This window comes from Dermacentor albipictus, unplaced genomic scaffold, assembly GCF_038994185.2.
Source record: "Dermacentor albipictus isolate Rhodes 1998 colony unplaced genomic scaffold, USDA_Dalb.pri_finalv2 scaffold_15, whole genome shotgun sequence".
NCBI lineage: Eukaryota > Metazoa > Arthropoda > Arachnida > Ixodida > Ixodidae > Dermacentor > Dermacentor albipictus.
Genome location: NW_027225569.1, coordinates 7,137,809 through 7,154,524, shown reverse-complemented (window position 1 = coordinate 7,154,524; position 16,716 = coordinate 7,137,809). Strand labels below are relative to the sequence as shown.

Here is a 16,716-nt window from a genome sequence, read left to right as displayed (position 1 = left end):
CCGCTATCGTTCTTTAGCAGCTTATCCAAAGGCGTTGAACTATTATCAGCCGTGTTCAACCACGCTCCGGCTGCGGCAGCGTACATCACGGTCGCACAGGCTTCTGTTCTCGCCGCGTAGTTAGCGTTGAAGCGAGAGGCAGCACGGAGGTGCATTCGCTTGCTGCTGCGGGCCCTGTCTTGAAATCTTAAACCTGCAAAAGCGCACAAAGAAGTTTATCGTTCGCGTCCTTGCGTGCTTCTACCCTTTCAAGACGCAAACAAACCAACCAGCCCAGTTGTCCATTCTGTTACAGTATCTTGAAATCCAACGTGTTACGTGACGGACGGACGGGTGTGCTCGTCGGCGAGGGATAGAAATGCTTACGCATTTAAAACACTTCCGTTGGTGGGAATCGAAGCAGGGTGCCCCAGGCACATAACCTGATGGTCTAAAATACTTCCCGCGACATGGATTCCCACAGAGCGCGGGATTCCCGTGATATTTTACTATCATTTTCGAAGTAGCAGTGACAGACGTTAGTAAATGCTTGGTCATCACATATTTGGTAAAGAGAGAAATCACGGGGAATGCGGGAGATGGAAAATAAAGACGATGAGCAAAACGAGGACAATGTGAGAGCCGTAGCCATCGTTTCGACGAGTGGACTTGTCTTTTTCAAGGTGACATATGCACAGTGTACATGAGTACGGTTGTTCTAAAAGGGGGACAGTGTCTGAGTTATTCAATTGAAAAACTGTCAGCTATATCAATGTATTACGTAGACATTGATTATACAGTCATTATTCCGCACTTACTAACAGACCTATCACCAGCGCGTTGGCGAAAAGGACGGGATAAGGTAATCCTGAAATAAATTATGGGGTTTTACGTGCCAAAACCACTTTCTCATTATGAGGCACGCCGTAGTGGAAGACTCCGGAAATTCTGACCATCTGGGGTTCTTTAACCTGCACCTTCATCTATGTAAACGGGCGTTTTCGCATTTCGCTCCCATCCAAAATGCGACCGCCGTGGCCGGGATTCGATCCCGCGACCTCGTGCTCAGCAGCCCAACACCATAGCCACTGAGCAACCACGGCGGGTACGCAAGACAATTTTCACAAGGCTCCATTAAAAACCAGAAGCCCCCTGCCATGTGAAGCACATAGTAATCTGTTTACTGTGTACGGCAGTTGACACTTCCCGAGGCAGGCACTGAAAAAGTAAGCGGTATCGACCTTGTAAACTTCTCGCTGTCTCCTGTGCCACCGATAATCAATGAAGGAGCCCTGCACCAGGCATTATAACTGAAGCGCCGTGCGACACCGACCCACTGGAATCTCAGCGGCACGTCATCTATCGGCGGCGTCATTAGTTACACGGAAGGCGTCGACCCACGGGCGACGCCTCAACGATTATAAGGAGCTAGGCAAATATGATCGCGCGTCGGAAGAGATGCCGCTTGCGCATAAAATGCTCATTAGGCGGCCTTCGCACATGCTCGGTATCGCACTTTGCAATTATGGCAGGATGGCTTGCCGCGCTAACGCACCCAGGTCCTGGCTGCATTGTAGGCGCTCGGTGTTTTCTGAGGGACATGTTCAGCTCCAAGCCATTTGTTTTGAATTATTTGATGATTTTTTGTTTTCATGTAGCAAGACAAGGGCGGGGCCCACCATCAGGGACATCACCTGTTTTGGTTTCCTTTAAAAGGTGTAAGTTTTGCAATGCCCGCGGCCGCAATATAAGGGTACGACCAAAAAAAAAAGAAATAAGGAGCTAGGTGAAATAGCAATAGTAGGACTAATATTATTGCACTTTTCTTTTTGCTAATTAGATTAGAAGTGTACACGACGCATATGTACGTATTTTTCCCTTATATAAAAATCAAAGTAACGCATATATAGTTTATAGACATTGATGAAGACCATGCGCCGTACATATGTCTTTCATATTTACAAACTCTCCCGCTATGTTAATATTTCTAGCTGTCCCTCGGCGTCCCTTGGCACAGAATTTCTTCCATGTTTTATCAACGGTGAAACCGCAGAGCGTGCGCTATTTCAAGAGCCATCGCAGTTGCTTTGGCACATGCTCGCGTCTTATAACGAATCAACGGCCCCAATATTTGAAGACGGGGTCCCTCAAACAGGAGGCATCGTAATTATCAGCTTCCACGGTGCAGGAAGACGACTCTGATCTACCAGTGAAATGCTCCCAAATGAAGGTGGCCCAAATGGCTCTCTCCCCGTCACCTCGTAAATGTCGGCGCAACGCGACGAAAGTTGCGTGTGTACGAGACCGTAGGCATTGCTGGCTGATGTTTTATCAGAGGCTGGTGGGGGAGCCCATGTAGGCAGCCGCATTGTATACAATGTGTCACACTTAACAGGAGCCAAGAATTTAAAGATGAAAGGCGTGTCGGAAACGAAGAAAACGCATACTATTCGCAATATCCTGAAGTAACTCAGACAATTTCTTGTTTTCTCCATAAATCATTACTTAGGTTTAATTACCCAACTTTTCAATTAATCGCTGAGGAACCCAAGTGTGATACGCGGATTTGTAGAGCACCTTCAGAAACCGCCGATCGAGTTGTTTCCTTTACGATACGTCTGACGTAGTCCTTTCTTTCGGCATGCAAATGAGCCCGCGAAATATAAAAAAGACACTTTCGCCGCTTTGGCCGCACTAACCTTGGGCAGGGCGTTAGTTACGGCGTAGCGGGTAAGGTAGTTAAAAGCCACGTTGGTCCATATATTTCCGGATGCTGACGTCGGAAATGGCCGCCATAAGTACATGCGGATCTGCTGAAATGATCGGCAAGGAGGCTCGATCACTTGTAGTATTCTGATGGCCTTGTCGGTGGTGTGTTCTGTCGCTTGAAGTCTCGGCATGACTTGACATGACAGGCGACATCAGTAATCAGGCGTGGCCAATGATAATTCTGCTGTATGCGCGATAGCATCCAGGAAAATCCCAGGTGCCCAGTGGTTAGATCGCCGTGTAGGGCGTGCTGAGCTACGCGCTGAGGACCTCTGGACGCTGTCTTGAGGGAACAAAAAAGAAAGTAGTTGGCGCGGATCGGCGAGGAGTTCTTTACGGGCCCGTCGTTTGGTAGCGAAAACGAAGGCAATCCTCGTCTGAATGCCCTCGACACAGCATCGGGCTTGCCTTCCAAGTACTCGGCAACGTACTTCGATGCTGCTTCAAGACGTCTTGTGCGCCTATTGTTCCTAGGAAGGCGTCGTCATCTTCGTCATCTAGCGGCGGCTGGTAAATGGGGGCCCGTGATAGGCAGACAGCATCAGAGTGCTTCCGTACCGGCCACGCAGTAAGATAAGACAGGCGCACCGACTCCTCTCGTCTGGGAGGGACACATTATAAAACGTCGGCTCCTGCTTCACAGCGTATTTGCCAGACGGCGATACGGATGAGGCAAAAATAAAACAATGGATAGCAGAGGCGGGTCTTCCAACAAACCAAAGAAAAAAAGGCGTGTGCGGACCAAGCTCGGGTCTCAGTTGTTGCTATCAATGGCGCACGCTCGCATTAGAGGTGTACCTGCACCTGCTGCTTGCCTCTCCGTTTTGTCGTCTGCTCCGCGCATGCCCTGACGCCTGTAGCGCGCATAGCGCTTGCGATTCACGGAGTGAGGTCATGAGAAGGAGCAAGTGTTGGTATCATGTCACTTTATTAATTTTATACGGGAGAAATGTAGAGAAACTTGTAAGGTCGGTGACATATAAATACATAAGGCACATGGAAAAACAGGAAAAGGAGAGGGGAATGTAACGTCAGTTCGTGTGGTCACGAACCGTGAGAGACGACAGCGAAAAAGAGTTTATTACGCGAAGGTGACGTTTATCGCTCTTTACATGTGAGCATCCACCAACTGCAAAGATGCTTCGTTTGCTTCTTTTCTCGCCAAGGTTCCCGTGCCGCGCGGTTGTCTTGCGAGCCACACGGCCGCATTCTAATTAAAACGATATAATGGAGAAATCCTGAAAGTGCTTCCTGCTTACCATCGTTACAAGGGAACCTCAGGTGATGTGTCTCCAGCATGTGGTGAATTGTTGCTTCCTAGAGATTCGTCGACCTTGCATGGCAAGGAAAGTAGTCCTCGACATCGTGCGGCAACGCAATGTGCCCGCAAATCTTTCGCAGTGCGAACACTGGTCAGTGTCGTGAATAGTGCCCCTTCTGCGCGTCCACACACCAAGCACTCCACGTGGGCACCCTGAGCGTTCGCAGCGGGGTACACTTGCTTTGCGGGGCCACACCCGCACATCTTTATCTTGTCAGTAGACTCTACCATTGCTCGAAGTCTTCGATTGTTTTCAGTTTCCTTCAATGTCGATTGTGTTAATCAAATTGTAGTTTAGTATAAATATCTCGAACGTTTTCCCATGAAGGCCCTCCATGACATAGATGCACTTCGTTACAGAAGGAACTGTGTATTCACTTAGAAAAACCAGCATTTTGCTTGGGGAGCAGCACACAACTATCTCATTTTGAAAGCTTTCGTACCTTGTAGTGGTCACGTGAAGGCGGAAGCTTGACTCTTTCTGGATACAGAAAGAGCTCCTGCAAAAGTGAATTTCGATCTCTATTCAGGAAGTGTGTCTTGCCGTTTCAAGCAGTGGAGCTGCTTGCGCCATTTTTTTCGGATTCTTGCTTTGAAGGCCCACTCAAACTATTCTCTTTGCTTAATACATTCCTGTGTATGCGCAAACTTGGTCACAATGTTATTTAAAACGTCGTGAAAGTCGTCACAGAACGTTGAGCAAGAGTTGGGACGACGATAGCAGCAACAAAAGCGATGGTTTATGCGCACGCACATCCAGACAATCGGCAGGGTGCATACGAACGGAAAGGAATAAGAGTGTGAGTGGTCAGCAGTTGGCAATTAGCACTCCTCCGCCAAGCCTATCTTCACGGTCACAGCGATAAATAATAAGTGCGTTGTTGCATTCAAAAATTTATTCGTTAGATATGTTTGATGACAACCAAGTTTACGTTAATAAGACGATATCGGCACTACACGTTTCGGTAAGTGATGATAAACTTTCACGTTTGTTAACGACACCACGAACATTTAAGAAAAGAAAAGATACATCAGAGATAGGGGATCATGCAACGTGCTCGATAGCTACGCTGTAGCGGACTCACGAGTGACATCAAAAGTGGCAGTTTGCTACTCGTGGATTGTTTATGGCCGACGTCGGCAGGGTCGTGAACTGTTAGATCGATTTCGCACACAGTGCCGCACGAGGGGACATATGGATAGCATTTTTATCCATAAGCAGCTTGTTATAGCGTAGCGTGAACTTTTCACCACTTGATTTGCCAAAATCATTTAATTTCCTCCAGCATGTAGGGGTAGCGGGACAAGAAACTTTGCTCATGTTAATCCCAGACGCTTTAACCTTTGCCTTTGCGAAACGAATTGAGTCTTTAGCTTTAAGACGTCAAAATTTTACAATGGCTGGGCGGCTCTTTTTCGCAATGTATTTGTCAAGCCTGTGGGTACGATAAATTGCCAGTTCAGGTTGTTCCACCAGTAGTGGGGAGATGAGAACGTCTCGAACTTTTTGCTCCGATTCTGTCCACGTTTCGGACTGGCTGTTGGCGAGACCATGAAAAATCAAGTTCTCCCACCTTAATCGATCCTCGATTTCGTCCAAGCGACGAACCAGAGTTTTCGTTACTTTTCGGATGGCGGCGGCTGCAGAACCGCCTATGTCGCCCTGTACGCAGTTTTGCGAGGTAGCAACTGTCTCCCCCACGACCGTGAGACTGTCATTCAAGTTCATTTGATGTTCGAGGTTCACCTGCATTTCTTTTACTGCACTAATCTGTGAAACTACTTCGGCGTGGTTTCGTTCTGTTTTAGTAATCACAGACTTTAACAAAGTAAGTACGTCATTGCTGCTGGTGCGGGCTTCCTTGGGAGGCTCTGGGTTGAGTTCAATATCTCCCCCCAAAAGCAGAATCTTCGTAACAAGTACGCAGTCAAAAATAGTGGTCACACAATCGTAGGGGCATGGAAACAGCAGCAGGTTGGGGGCCTTACCAGTTCTTTCACAATATAGTGAAGGGCGTGAACCAACCTGCAGAAGGCAGAAAAATATTTGGCGCGTCGGCATCGTTGCCGCTTCACCGTGCCCATTGGCGAAGTCGTGATGCAACCCATCCTTTATAGGTTGGGAAAGGCACGACAAGGTAAATATACCTCGTAGCGAAGCTTCCATAGGAGCCCACACGTTTAAAACATAACAGTTCATCGGCGGTTCATTGCGCTTAGCGCTATCTGTATGTGGAGGGAACGCTTCCGGCAGAAGAAAAAATTATGTGACGCCATATCCGTTAAAAACAGAAATGACGTCATTTTGTTTTCAAAGGCGCGAAATGCGTTTTCTTCGCCTGCCTTAAGAGCTATATATTCAAATGCCCCACCATTCGACTTGATGAGTGTTTCGAGCTTTCAGCATGGAAAGCGATGCAGGAAAAGGCCAGCCGTACAGATGTCGGAATCGCACCCCTGCACAGAATATACTTTCGTCAGAGGCCGACTAAAGCTTTAAGTGTACAGTGCTGATCCTATCGTCGGATACCAAGCGCGTCGGCTAGCGCAGTCACACGAAAACAACTACACAATTATCTGGCCGTCGCAACTCGCTACTTTTTACTAAACAGGTTAAGAAGCTAGGAAGCTACCCAGGTCACCAAATTCAGACAACCTACGCCCAACAAAAAAGCACAACCTGTGAGGAGGGCGTATTTAAACAGGTGAGCTTTACGAGCGCGCCTTTCTGCACAGTTGAAGAGGTGCATTGCGAGTGATAGCGGCGTTAACGCCCCATGTAAAGATTCATTCGTTGCTCCCATAACCACCCTTGCTGATGTCGGTGGCGATTTGTACTGAACGGCTTTTCGCCCGAAGCTTCGCTACCAAGGGCGGAATCTTATAACGGTTTGGAAAACGAACCATTCACTGCGCCACTTACGTCACTAAATGCGCCGCTCCCAAGCCGGTGGTGGAAGAATGGGAGGACGCGACCGATAAATGAGAGGATGCCACCTCTGAAGTGTACGTCATTATATGACGAGCAAATCGAGGAACTGGAGAATGTTTCTGCTTCCTAAATAAACATAAAATATAAATAAAAATTATACGGCAAGTTCTAAAGTATAACCGCGTGGAGTCGGGCGTTTACGCAATGAAGTACTTTATTAATGTCAATATTTTTCATTCTCAGCCGACAGGCGGTATCGCAAGCGTAAATGAGTTGGCAGAGCGCAGCTCTGCTACTAGGAGCTTGCACGATGCACGAAACAGGAACTGATTGCCAGCACTTTTTAAGTAGCGAGCGCGACGAAACCGTGAGCTCGTTCTTAGGGCCACCTTTACCAGCCAACTATATCAATTTTCCTTCCTTTTTCGCCCTTCGTCATCCGCTCGGACATGACCCGCTCGCCGCCACGCTGCCGCTATCCCTGTGGTCTGCACAACGGCGCGTCGCGTGATAGAAGCAATGGAACTTGAAATCGAACATTACTATATATGGGCCCTGCATTGCCTGTGCGAAGTAAAATCGAAGAAAGCGGTGCTGACGGTGCGCGCTGTGCCGTGAAATTGAGGAACAAAGTGCGGCCCCCCTGAGCAAGAGAAAAAATGGCAGCCAAATAAGAGATCTCCCCAATACCTTCCCGTCCTGACTGTATAGTTTTATCAGCCGAACGAAGGAAGCGCTGGGCCAGCCTAGGTTGAACCCTTCTGATTGCTGAATGGAGATCTGCGAGCTGTTAACGCAGGCGTTAGCACTGCGAATTGGATATCACCATGCAAATATCTCCTTGGCATTGGCTTTGAAGCGGAGGTCACGGGAAAGCTGACCCGGGCCTTCTACCGGCCAACATAGTAATTGCGAGAACAGCTTCGTGGACAGTGTCGGGAGCAGAGATCTGGGCCATTCCGATCAATGCTTCGCTTCCGACCGACCTCTGGGAGCTGCAGGCCGGTGGCGATGAACCGCAGCGCGCAATTCTTTCCTCTGCGTGGAATGACCACTGGTACGCTTGCACCCGAGTCTCCTCCGCTTGATAGTGTAGCCTGCAAAAGGTCTACTTAGAAAGCCGGCAGGGGTGGCGCAAATCATTACACGTCATTTCTTCGAATGCGTATCGCACTTCCAGGCGTAGTCGAGACTGAAAGAGCAACGCCAAGCAGACGACAAACGCAATAGCCACCGAAGCAACCAACGCATGCGAGGCGCTCGCGTGTCTCCAGCGTCGTGGGAGGGTCACAAGACAACAGTCAAGCCACAGCAACGGAACCCAAAGTGGACTACCCTTTCTCCGGTTCCGCTCTTAGCCAAAGACGGGTTCGCTTTGAAAATTATTGACAGATGCCTGACGTGTTCGGAATTTGCGGTGCCGCACGGCTGTTTCTGGCGGCCTTTGACGCAAGCAAATTTTGACCAATCAGATGGGGCCATGTGAACCGGTTCCCTTCGGAACCGTTATGTCATTCGGCCGCTATTTGGATCGATCTTGGGCTCGATGTCGGTGTCGATGCGAGCGTTATCAGCCACGAAGAAGGCAGCGCGCAGTCGTTGACTTGAGATTCCCGCACGGGGCATTGCTGGTACGTCATCATTGTTATACCAAGCATGTGCAATGGTCCAGGCAAGGTCGCTTACGCGCCGGGTAGCAAGAAAGGAGGCTCCGTGCCAGTAGACGATCGGATTTGCAGAAAAAGGCAGAAAAAGAATTGGCGCCTCTTAATCGTTGCCGCTCGACCATTCCCACCGCACCACGTCCAGACAAGGCAGGTATCTGCCTCGTCTGATTAGCACTAGCTAAATAATTATGGCACTAGCAAAACAGTTGACAATCGATAAAAAAAAATAGTGACTACTCAATCCTTGGCCAAAACCCCGGGAGCCAAGAATAGCTAAGAAAGGGCCGACGAAGATGAGCTTCACTTGCGTTTTAGACTAATTCTTCTTCGTCTTCCCCCAGTCTCCCTTTCATTGTCTTTGGTGTTGCGATTCTAGCCGTTTATCTCCTGCACACCTCACTATAAATAAATAAATAAATAAATAAATAAATAAATAAATAAATAAATAAATAAATAAATAAATAAATAAATAAATAAATAAATAAAAAGAATAAATAAATAAATAAATGTGTGCGTGCGTGTGTGTGTGTGCGCGAAAGTATGCAGCGAGACGAGAAAAATAAGCCGCAGGTTGCACTGGGCGTTGAGTGCAGTGTTGCCCTTCTTGAAGAATTGGGGAGTGAGGAGATTTATTGCTATATTTCATTTTATTTTGCGCTCCCTCTCTGCATATAATTTTCAGTCCTTTTACCCATTTATGCCTTGAAAAGTGTACAATCATTGCATTAGACCTTCGATAAAGTACGAGGCCGAAACTTGAAAGGTTAGGAGAGATAATGATAGACAAAGATTTACCCATGGAAATGCAGAGAACTCGGCTTAAGCTACAGCTTGCCTTAGCCTGCTACTCAACAAAGTACGACAAAGACAAGAGGAAATCGAATGATGTAGGTTCCACTGATTATGGCCAGAAATGCGAAGACATCACGGGACAGAAACCACTGCTTTCGTATTTTCGAATTTCTCCCGCGTTCGTGCCACAATAAGAAAAGCTGGTTTCTTCGATCGCACACATTTGTAATTGGCCGCTCTCTGAGGCGTTTGCTTTAGGTCCTTGACTAATGCCCACAAAGCCCCTATGGTTCCCTGAACGCCTATCGTCTTTCTAAGAGCCACAAGGCTACACGCATGCTTTAGTTTTTTTGCAATATTATGCGCCTGGGATGCTCACATACTTCTCTTATTAATAAAGAAGCTTCGGAAAAAGTCGAGGACCGCACAACGACCGATAAAAAAAAAATTACGCGTAACTTTAAGAGAGAGTAAGGCACGACGGGTGAGCGTTAAAGAGCAAACTGGTGTAGTCGATATTCGGGTTGACAAAAAAATCCGTGGACGCTTAGGCACTTCTTATGAGTTGTGAGTGCGAAAGCATTAATGTCCAATTGAACGCCGCTGAGCGGTCCTTGGAGTTTTGCGCTGCGAGTAGTCTACGATAGCGGTACGTACTACCAAAGCCACCTAGCAACAACAGCAGCAGCCTGCCGTGCCAAGCCCGCATGCCACTTACGTCTTGCGTGACGAGAGACTTGCGTCTTGCGTGCCTCGTCACGCAAGACTTACGTCTTGCGTGACGAGGCACGTTCACACCGAAGGCGCAGCGGACAACCGGACAAGCGAATCCGGCCAAACAGCCGCGGATTTTCCGCTTTGCGGAAAATACGCGGCTGCTTTGCCGGATCGCGCTCGGACCGATTTTTTTCCGCGCGGACAAGTTTGCTGCTTTGGCCGCAGCCAATCAGAAACCGACACGGCGGAAGCGCTGGTCAACAAATGTGAACATCCCGCCGATCAGAATGCAAATGACGTCCGCCATTTCGGAACCAACTGCGTTCTCCGTGGAACTGCTGCTGGACATCATCAAGCAGTACCCGGTCCTGTACGACAAAGGTCATTCAAGGTACAAGGAAGCGGATTATAAGAAAGAGATATGGAAGAAGATTTCGCAGGATTTGGGTGTGACTGGTAAGTGCACCTAGCTAATAGCGTAATGGGTAAATTCCTCGTTGGTGTCACCTATTCTCCTCGCACGGGCGGGTTTACGTCGGACGGTCTTTCTGCGCCTGCAGCGCTCGTGTTGTATCAATCATCCCGGATTATACCTTTCTCGCGCCTTACGGCGCTCTACCTTCAAAAATAGCATCAGTGATTATACCGGGGCTGCAGTAGGGGCCGTACTAGAGACCGGGTCTGCTCTCATGGAGCAGTATCTTCGCTCGGGCCGGGTTTTTGCGTTTGGTGCTCTCCGTGACTTTTCAGAACATTTTAACTCAAAGGGGACCATTAAAGAATGTTTTTGTGAGAGGAGAATAGGTGACGCCAACGAGGAATTTACCGCGACGTGTTGTCACGTGTTGTGTGTTGTCACGACGGTAGCGCATGTTTAAAAAGCGTATATAGGCATGACATGCGGCTTGTACGCTGAACACGTAACATATATAGTCTTTGAGCGTTGCTCCACACAATCCGACGATCACGTCGAGTTGCGCGTTTCTGTCGGCAACGCCCGCGCTTCAGCTTGTGATATGCATTTACAAACCGTGCGTTTTTACAGCCGCGGATGTGTGTTTGTTTGATATATGGACAAACTGTGCGTTATCTCTTGAATACATGCATTATCGTTGTCTAGACGTATGCTAAAGTGCACTGGAGCTTGAACATACGCCCGAAAATTAATCAAGCACCACGCGTGTGAAGACGAATATGTGGAAGCTCCGTCGTTTTCTTTCATTTCATGCAACTGAAGGGGCTATACGCCGTGCCTGCATTTATTTTCGTTATTTTGGTTAAGTTTGCTTGCCGCATTACAAACGAAATATATAAAAATCACTGTGCTTGACGAGTCGGCATGATGCTGCAAAGAAATGTGAGATGCATCGCTTTTACCATGTAGATGCACATGTGTACAGCGCTTGAATGCCTTTGTTCTTGCTTTGCAGATGGAATTTTCCAAGCCAATTTCAAAACTTTGAAGGATAACTTCACAAAAACTAAAACTAAAAGAAGGGATAAGATGAAAAGTGGAGCTGGAGCCAAAGATGTGCCCACAGTTAAATGCAAGCACTTCGAGGCAATGATCCCAATCATGGAAAAAGTGTACGAGGAGCACATGTAAGTGATGTTACCAGTTAGGCCTTTTCCAATTTACGCAGCATTATGGTGCTACTTTATTGTCGGTTTAACTTGCAATGTACAATATAATTACAAGTATTTGTGACTCTTGCTTTTTGTAGCAAGTCATTATTTGTTTTGAAGAGTTTGCTCATTTCCTGTCTATGCGAACCACTTTTACATCATTTGCAGCAACATTGCCTTTGAGCAGACAGGAGGGTATGTTGAGGAGACGATCTCTCAATTTGAAATTGACTTTGTCCTGCAACTTCACTGTTGCATGTGATTATACAAATTTTACTCGTGGTAAATATTATTCCATAAAACTCATGCAAACATAAAGCAATAGTATTATGTGAAGTAGTTTTCTACTACACTTCAGTGACTTTGATAGATCGAATGTGCATCGAATGTTTATTAAAAATCAACAAACACCTAACCCGCATCAACTGAGCATTAGATGCGTAACTGCAGCAAATGTTTTTATTTGTGCTTGATGCAGATCAGACAAGTCTGCCGAAAGTGCCAGCGCAAGCCAGGATGTCTCCCAACTCGAACTTTCATTGAATGACATCCATGAGGCCGGGTGGTTGGATTTCAAGGCAGGCAGCACCTCTCGTTGAACTCCCAGCAGTGACACCTCTGAAACTTAATGATATCATGTTTTATTGCATGTTGACTTCTGGAAACCAAGCTTTATATAGTGCTACCCAGTGCATAACTTTGTGCTATCTTTCCTGCAGGCCACAACAGACAGATTCACAGGAACCGGAAGTGGAGGCTCCAAATAGAAGGCAAGGAACTTGCTGTGGAATGTGGTGTGTTGAAATGGTTGGAGGTATATACAATATTTTTAATCTTTCCGCAGGGCATCAAGGTCACAAAAATATCGAAGGACTTCAAGGAGCCAGAAGACGTAAGTTGTGAGAGAGAGAGAGAAAAACATTTATTCGGACCATCGAGGTGGTTGCTCTTGAGGTCGAGTGGGTGGGGTCCTCATTCCAGGACTCCACTGGCCCTGGCTGCTCGACGTACTTGCTGGACGAGAGCTTCTTGTCCCGCCAGGGTATCGCCGGTCAGCTGTACCTCCCACCGCTCAAATGACGTGCTAGGCGTCTTTAAGTGTTGAGGTTTGCCCTCGCACCCCCACGAGATATGAAAGAGTGTAGGGCGTGTGTTGCCGCACCAGGGGCAGATGCCGCGATATGTATGTGGGAACATTTTACTGTATCTGTGTAGGTTTGGAAATGTGTTGGTCTGTATAAGTCGGAGAGCTACGGCATCTTCAGTGCTGAGCTTTTTGTGAGGCGGGGGATAAATCCTGCGGTTGAGTCGCTGGATCTCCAGTCGGTCGCAATAATTGGATGGCAGGGACATGAAGGTAAAGGGTGGGGATTGATGAGGCGATTGGTCTTGCCCCGCTCGGTTGATGAGCGCTCGAGCTAGGGCGTTCGCCCTTTCGTTCCCCTCCAGACCCGCGTGCCCCGGCGTCCACGTGATTTGATGGTATTCGTGCAGCCTCGGGCCTAGAATCTGAGCCGCCAGCAGCGGTGTCCGTCCGTTCGTAAAGTTACGGCAGGCCTGTTGCGAGTCCGTAACGACATGGACTTCCCTGCCTACCCTGTCTTCTTGCTTTATTACCAGCGCCGCGGCTATGGTCTCAGCCGCAGCTGGGGTCTCTGCCCTCACGGAGGCCGCGAGAGTCAAGGAGTTGTCTCTCCCGTTCACGGCGGCTACCGCGAAGAGGCCCGCCACAGGGTACGCCGCCACGTCCACGTACGTTACGTACGGGTCACCCTGGAATTGTCGGCGCTGTCTGTCGACGCGAGCCTTGCGTCGTCCTTTATGGAGTTCATGACTCATGTGCTTCGGTATCGGGTTCGCCTTGATCTTGCCTCTGACCTCAGGCGGGAGTGATCGTTGCCTATCGAGGGCACGGAGCTCCGTTGCCGTTCCGGTCCGGTGGAGGATGGCTCTGCCCGCCGCCGTGTTCTGTAGTCTGGCCTTTTGAGAAGCCATAACCGCGTCCGACAGCTCAGCGAAGGTGTTGTGGATCCCGAGGGCCGCTAACTTCTCGTTTGAGGTGGTGGCAGGAAGACCCAGAGCCGTTTTGTACGCGCCTCTGATGATGGCATCGACTTGTTCTTGGTCGCGTTTGTTTAGCGAGTGATGGTTATACGGCATGCTATACGTGATTCTGCTGATCACCAAAGCCTGGACGAGACGAATCATGTCCTCTTCTCGCATGCCCTTGCGGCTTCTTGTAATTCGTTTTATAATCCGCGAGATCTGGTTGGTGGCAGACCTTAGGGTTTGGATGGTGTGGGAGGCTTTCAGGTTACTCTGGATCCAAAAACCCAGAATCCTAATCTTATTGCCTTCCGTTATCTTCTGGCCCTCAAGATAGAGGTCGATAGGGCCGGGGGACTTGTAGATTCCTCCTCCGTGCACCCGGATCACCTCAGACTTTTCGGGCGCACAACGCATCCCGCTCGCTGCCGCAAATCTCTCCACAGCCGTCGCGGCCTCTTGAAGGGTCGCCTCTTTTTTGTGCTAGGGAGCCCTTGGTGGCCCAGAGCGTGATGTCGTCTGCGTACAGGGCGTAACCTAGGTCGGGGATCTTCTGCAGCTCTTTGGTCAGCGCTAGCATCGCGACATTGAAGAGAATCGGGGAGATTATCGCCCCCTGCGGTGTTCCTTTGTTCGGCACGTCGATCGTATCCGATCGAGTCTTGCCTATTCCGATGGTTGCCGTCCGGCCCGTCAGGAACGATTTAACGTAATTAAAGATGAGCTCCCCGCAGCTGATGTCGTTCAGTCCCTTGAGAATGGCCTCGTGGGAGATGTTATCGAAGGCCCCTTTTAGGTCGAGTGCGAGCAGGAGGTGTTCTGCTCCCTTCGGTATGCCCTTGAGAACTTCTTCCCTTAGGATTAGGAATGCATCTTGAGCAGAAAGTCCCGGCCTGAAGCAAAGCATGGTGTGCGGGAAGAGGTCACCGTCCTCTATGTAATGTTGGAGGCGGCTTTCTATGACCCTCTCGTACAGCTTGCCGAGGCACGAAGTCAGCGAGATGGGACGCAGGGCGTCGATGGCGGGCTTCTTGCCGGGTTTGGGAATGGTCACGATTTCCGCGTGTTTCCACTCGTTTGGTACGTGACCCTTGCTCCAGAGTTCCTCGTTGAGGTATTCGGTCAAGTCCTGGATGTGCATCGGGCTCAGGTTTCTAATCATGGCATTGGTGATTTTGTCAACTCCGGGAGCTGTGTTGCGCTGTGAGGCTCGTGCCGCGGCATATACCTCTTCCTCCGTGATGGGAGCGTCCAGTTCTGGTCTTGGTTCTCCTTCATATTTTAGGAGGCAGGGTTGTATGGGGTCGCTACCCAGGTATCTGGTTTTTAGGGTGTCAATCAAATCCTGGTCGTTTCCGGGGAACTTGTGAGCGATTTCTAGAAGCGTCCGACTGGTTGTCGATTTCGCCTTGTCGGGCTCGATCAGGCAGCGTAGGATGGCCCACGTCTGCGCCGTACTCAGGGTACCCTTGAGCGAGGTGCAAAACTGTACCCAATTTTGCTGCGTCAGCTCGTTTGCGTAATTTCTGGCCTCGTCTGTTATTCTCTCGATGCGAAGACGTAGCTTCCGGTTGAACCGCTGTCGCTTCCACCGTTTGAGGAGGCCCTCACGGGCTTCCCACAGGTGTAAGAGCCGGCGGTCGACTTCGGGCGTCTCGACCGTGCGCTGGATGGTTTTAGTGGTTTGGATGTGGGCGTCCCGGAGGTGCTGCATCCATTCCGCTATGTCTGTTATACCGTTTTCGGGCGGGGGGTACTGCCTGAATGCCTCCCAGTCCGTTAGCCTAATTTCGCCAATTGTTCTCTTGAGTTTCGGCGTGGATACCGAGATGCTGATGATGTAGTGATCGCTGCCCAATGTTTCGCCCAGGTGCGCCCATGAGTATTCCCTTACGTTTTTGACAAATGACAGGTCCGGAAACGTGTCTCGACTTACACTGTTGCCTAGTCGGGTTGGTTGGAGGAGGTTGGTTATCAATTCGAGGCCCATTTGGTCAACCGCATCGAGGAGCGACCTTCCCTTTTGCGTGTCTTGTTGGTAGCCCCAAGTCGTGTGTCTAGCGTTCATGTCTCCCACAACTACCAGCTGGTTGCAGCCAGCGGCTCTCACGCTGTCGTAAATGATGTTGCGGAAGTCGTCTTTCTGAGCCCTCGGCGGACTGTACAAATTCAGGATGAAAGTGCTACGTCTACCCCTCTTCTGCGGGAGGACTTCCACTAGCACGTGATTAATGTCATGATGTTGATAATGTTGTCCCACGGCCGTCACCGTTTTGTGAACTAAAACCGCGACTTTCGGTGATCGCGCGTGTTTAATTACGTAGTAACCCCGCAGCCTGATCGGCTGGTTCCCGACCTCCTGAAGGCAGATGACGTCGGGGGGGTATAGGTGATTTTGGATGAAGAGTTGGAGTGAACTTGCCTTCTTGTTGAAAGAGCGACAATTCCACTGCCAGATCTCGAGGTGTTCGGGCGTGCTGCTTGTGGTGTTAGCCATTGCTGACGTTCATGCCACCGCCGTCGCAGTTGTCGGCGTCCCTGACGTCACCCGTGTTGTTTATGCGCCTGTACGCCTTGATGCGTGTGTTGCTGATCTCGTCGTCGACCCGCTTGCGCGAGCCAAACTCAACCTTGCGTATTCTTCTTTCAAGGTCTTCATGGCTTAGTGTGTTCTCCTTGACTTTATTGTTTAATTCGCCCATCTGGTAAAGCATCTGTTGTATCGTAGCATAAATACCTTCGAGGGTGACTACACTTGACTGGACTGCCGCTGCCGAGGCCGCACCGGGGAGCGATGAGGGCGTGGTGGTTCTTGACGGGGGAGGAATGGAGATGGCGGGCTCGTGGCCTATCGTTCCGCTTTGCGA

At 49.3% G+C, this 16,716-nt stretch overlaps 1 protein-coding gene across 1 annotated transcript; it reads left to right on the top strand.

Moving 5' to 3' along the window:
* The first annotated feature begins 10,464 nt into the window (after window positions 1–10,464).
* LOC139051897 (uncharacterized) lies at window positions 10,465–12,402 on the top strand. Its single transcript, XM_070528933.1, has 3 exons — window positions 10,465–10,633; window positions 11,608–11,779; window positions 12,282–12,402. Exons 1-3 carry the CDS (start codon window positions 10,465–10,467, stop codon window positions 12,400–12,402), a joined length of 462 nt encoding a protein of 153 aa, XP_070385034.1.
* Window positions 12,403–16,716: the final 4,314 nt, after the last annotated feature.